Source organism: Aulonocara stuartgranti (assembly GCF_965226115.1).
Source record: "Aulonocara stuartgranti genome assembly, chromosome: 22".
In the NCBI taxonomy this organism is placed as follows: domain Eukaryota; kingdom Metazoa; phylum Chordata; class Actinopteri; order Cichliformes; family Cichlidae; genus Aulonocara; species Aulonocara stuartgranti.
The window spans coordinates 23,832,386-23,836,949 of record NC_138957.1 but is presented as its reverse complement, the minus strand read 5'-3'; the positions used below and the strand labels follow the sequence as shown (position 1 = coordinate 23,836,949).

At 41.2% G+C, this 4,564-nt stretch overlaps 1 protein-coding gene across 2 annotated transcripts; it reads left to right on the top strand.

Annotated features, from left to right (window-relative positions):
* The first annotated feature begins 1,493 nt into the window (after positions 1-1,493).
* On the top strand, positions 1,494-3,710 carry hax1 (HCLS1 associated protein X-1). 2 transcript variants are annotated; one of them, XM_082521430.1, is made up of 7 exons: positions 1,494-1,689; positions 1,966-2,216; positions 2,471-2,670; positions 2,762-2,816; positions 2,913-3,046; positions 3,141-3,261; positions 3,348-3,710. In XM_082521430.1, exons 1-7 carry the CDS (start codon positions 1,625-1,627, stop codon positions 3,419-3,421), a joined length of 900 nt encoding a protein of 299 aa, XP_082377556.1. In that variant the 5' UTR covers positions 1,494-1,624; the 3' UTR covers positions 3,422-3,710. The 2 variants fall into 2 exon arrangements, with proteins under 2 accessions (XP_082377556.1, XP_082377555.1); XM_082521429.1 differs by having other exon boundaries at positions 3,141-3,276.
* Positions 3,711-4,564: the final 854 nt, after the last annotated feature.

The window sequence follows — 4,564 nt, the reverse complement described above, 5'->3', positions numbered from 1 at the left end:
TTTCTCATGTGGCATTTAAATACTGCAGCATCTCTTCACTGTCATTCAGTACAAGCAGTTCATGGATGAAGTGCTTTCCAGTTGGTTTCTGTTAGTGGGCTCAGTCACAACAATATCCAGGATGTCAAGAGTACCAAATGAAACTCCAAACTTATAACTACATCACACATTTTTTGGTCATGTAATGTGCGGTATTGGTTCGGGGTTTTTCTTTTTGTACATTTTACCCTCCATCTGTCTTGGACACACTTTAGCATTTTATGTTTCTCCATGATATATTTTCTACCCCCTCTAGATATGCATCTTGGCACCTTTCTAGCAGGCACATCAGAGACAGAACTGTACTTTTAAATGCATCCCAAAGGTGCTCTGTTGAATTAAGGTCTTTTACTGTATTAAACGCAGCTAAATTTTACTTTACTGGCTCAGGCTTCAGACTGCTCTAAACACTTGGTCTCTATTAGGTTTCTTGTGCCAAGCTCATGTCAGCTTAGTATGATTTTTTTTTTTTCCCTTTTTCCCAATATGTGATTACACCTTGCAAGTACTAGCTTATGTTTTTAGAAGCCTAGTGAGTTGCAGCCAGTCAGAAGACATTGGGCTCTCAATGAGTGGGCTTGAAAAGGATCATTTCCGCCACTGGATGAAGTGAGACATAGCAGAAATTGGATTTCTTAAACTCTGAATCATGCAAAGCTTCTGTATTGGAGCATCAGAATAAAAAAATAAAATACTAAAAGCTGTAAATGTTCTCTCTAAATGAGCTCTGATCCAATTTGGCATAATTGTATTATACTCTGATTTCATGAGATATATATGACCCATATACACTTACCAGTTACGCCTTGCTAGCAGCAGATTGTACTGTTATGAAGGGGGGCTTCATAACTGCTTAATTTTTTTTCATGGCACTGGAAACATTCCTCAGAGATTTTGGTCCCCTTCGACATGATAGCATCACACAGCTGCAGAAGATATCCATGCTGCACCTCCATGATGTTCCACTGGATCCCAAAGGTGCTCCATCGGATTGAGATCTGGCGACCGTGGAGGCTGATTTTAAAAACTCATTGTCATGTTCAAGAAGCCAGTTTAAGGTGCATGAGCTGTGTGACTTGGCCTGTTATCCGGTTGGAATCAGCAATACTCAAGAAGGCTGTGTCTAAATTGTACTAAGGGGACCAAAGTGTGCCAACCAGCAGCAGCCTGAACCACTGATATAAAATGGTTCCAAGCTTTCTGTTGTCAATACCAAATTCTCACCCTACCATCCAAATATGCAGTTGAAATGGAGACTTATCAGAAAGGCAACTTTTATCCAATCTTCTGTTGTCCATTTTTGTTGACTCCATGCAAACTGTAGTGGTCTAATTCTGGTGTACCGTTCAAGGTGGTTGGTCGTACTGTTACCTGAATCTCAACAGTGCGCTTTTATTTCGAGTGCCCGTTTTATCTATTATTTACGGTAAAGTAACATTACGACAGATTGCGTCATGATAAATCGTCTAGAACGCTTTACGACACTGTTGACAGCTGTAGTACTTCTTGGCGAGTTTCTCTAGTTGGTGTCCGTTGCTTGCACATTTCAAGTTATGGTTTAAGTGTCCACCAAAGCTGCAGTTAAATGAGTGTTTTTGATTTATTTCGCGGGTTCTTCGGGGTACCCGGAGGCCATTATCGTGGCCGGAGGTGAGTTTATGGCGTCGGAGTATGTAGCTGTACACTCGGCTACGCTAGCTGAACTTAGCTGCACGCAGAGAAAGTGTACTATGTCAGGGACAAGATTAGTGTTTTCTGCCAGGAAAACCACAGGGGTCCTTCAGCTAGATTTTGGTGCTATTTATGCTCACGGAGTTAATACGATTGAGTACTTTGAGGTCTGTTTGCTGGTGGCATGTTGTAACGCAGTTTCTAAACCAAAGGGAGATTTCAAAGTTTGTACATTTGTGTTACTTCGTCTATCAGGGACCCTTTCTTCGATGCCATGACTCATGACGACGATGAAGATGAAGATGATGAAGATGGATTCCACTATGATGGGTTCAGTGGGGAGCAGCAGGACCCATTTGACAGCGCCTGGAGGTTTGGCTTCAGTTTTGGCCCGGACGGGATGCGGATTCAGGACCCCCCGATGTTTGGCCACGTCCTCAGGGAGATGGAGGAGATATTCTCCCAGCTGGGTCGTTGGGAGGGACATCCAGAGTCTGGACGCTTTGGTATGAAAACAGACCCACGAGCCCCGTTTTCATGTTGCTTGTTTTTAACGAAATGTAACAAAACAAACAAGTATAAAAAGTGTCAGTAAAGATGTATGGTGTACAATTCTTTCACCCTGGAAAAAGAAATAATTAAAATCGCAAAGTTAACCATAATATCCATGCCCATGAAGACTCAAATTCTTACCACAACTCGACATGTTCCTCTCCTCTGTGTTTAACCTTTTTGCTCTTTTGCCCTCTTTGTGTTTTAGATGTTCCCCACATCATGCCACCACCACCGTCTCAGGACAGAGCAGAGAGAGGACGAGGAAGCTCCAGTGGAAACCCTCTGAGAGACTTTATGCTCAAATATCCTGACAGCGACACACAACAACGATCCAGAGAGCCCCGAGGTGATCACAGACCTTCTTATGAGTCACCTGAATTTCATGGCCGGACCCCTTTTTCCAGGGTAAAGGAGATATTCACTCCTCCTTCTTTGTTTCTGTTGCGACACAAGCGGTTGTATATTAACTGAGATTTTTGTATTGTGTGTTTAAAAGTTTAATGATATTTGGAGACACAAAACTCCACAGGAGGAGCACAAAGGTGACAGAGGTGGGTGCTGATATTTACATTTTATTTGATAATTTAGTGGAAGCTCTTTTAGATTGTGTCAAATTTATTTTCTATTCCCATCCTGATCCTCCCAAGATCTGGACTCGGCTGTGTCCTCTGATGGCTTGGATCAGCTTCTGACGCCACCTGCTGGTCAGGCACCCAACCAGCCCAGAACTCGGTCTTTCTTTCAGTCTGTCACTGTCACTAAGGTGGTGAAGCCTGATGGGGTGAGTGTTTCTTGATTCTGTAATAATACGTTCATAGTGATTCTTTTAATAGTTTTGTCTCCGTTTTGATGAGCATTTCGTTTGCGTGTGTCAGAGTGTAGAGGAGAGGCGTACGGTAAGAGACGGCCAAGGCAACGAGGAGACCACGGTGACTCGCTCGGGAGGTTCTGGGATTTCTGGGGGACCAGATCATTCGAATGGACCCGTGCTGCAAGGTCAGCCTGTCTCCGGTGTGTTCTTTGAATTGTTTATCTGACACACACACACAAAAATCCTGTATTTATTTTTGCTTTTCTTCCAGGTGATCCCCACCGCTTCTCAGACTTGCGGGATGATGGCTCATTATTCTCCAGGTTCTTTGGAGGCTTTAAATAAAATGTGAAGGAGTTATTAGAGATGTGAGCTGGCATATTTATATTACGTACCAATGTATGGACAAATAGTTTCACGGTCTTTCTTTGCCAAAACGAATATGTTGGATAAATTCTCGCTGGCTCATTTAAGATGAAACTGGAAGTCCAAATTGATCATGCAGGATCGAAGCTGCAGATCCTGAAAGCTATTGATGGTGACACACTGAGACACATGAGACGCTGAACAATTCACGTTTCCATATTTTATTTTTGTATTGTCCTGTAGACAAGCCTGTGTGGATGTGAGTGAGTGAAGACTCTTAATATATGTACAAAGTTGTTTGGCTCATATTTTTGTTAGTAACAGTCTTCAGATTTTACATGATCAAAAAACAAAACTGCACAATATACTTTTAAGCAGAACTTAAAAAAATGCTGGATGTATCAAATATGATACAATTTAAAATTCATATAATTTTTAAAAATTTGACACTAAGTTCCATAAATGCTTCATTTTCTGGCAAATATTTCGTGGTTCAGGCTCTACAGGGTCACAATTTCTATCACGCGTCATGTACAGCTCATTTAAACCTCGAGTGAGACGGACCAGTGGCGTTGCCCTTTCTCTTAATTTAAAGGAGCTTACACATTTAACCGTTTGTGTCAGTTTGTCAACACGATAAAGAAATGCTGTTGTTTTAAATGAAGGAAATCTGTCAGTCCAACTGTTTGTGCTTAAATTATCAGAAGTAAACTTGTAAAATTACAGAGTCAGATCTGGTAGCTCAGCGCCCGGACTGTGCTGTAATTATAAAACAAGTTTTTCTTAATTCAAAGAAAAAGTTGAATGTCTTTTTTTTTTTTTTTACCGCGTTACAAAATGAGACATTTCTGTAGCAGACGGTGCTAAATTTAAACTTTTTTTGACATTTCAATGTTTGTCGGTTACTTTGTTGTAGTGAAACATTTTTTACATCTATGCCCTCCACATTTTTCTAAGCCGTCCAGGCCTTCTGTTTGACACTCCTGCTTTAAATGGTTCCTATTATAATAATCTCTGGCTCCATATGTCTAATCTTGACTGTAGCAGAGTAGCATTTTTTTTTTTTTTCTTATACTGTACCTCAGTGCAGCCAGTGGAAAAAGTCATTTTTGGTTCATCTGT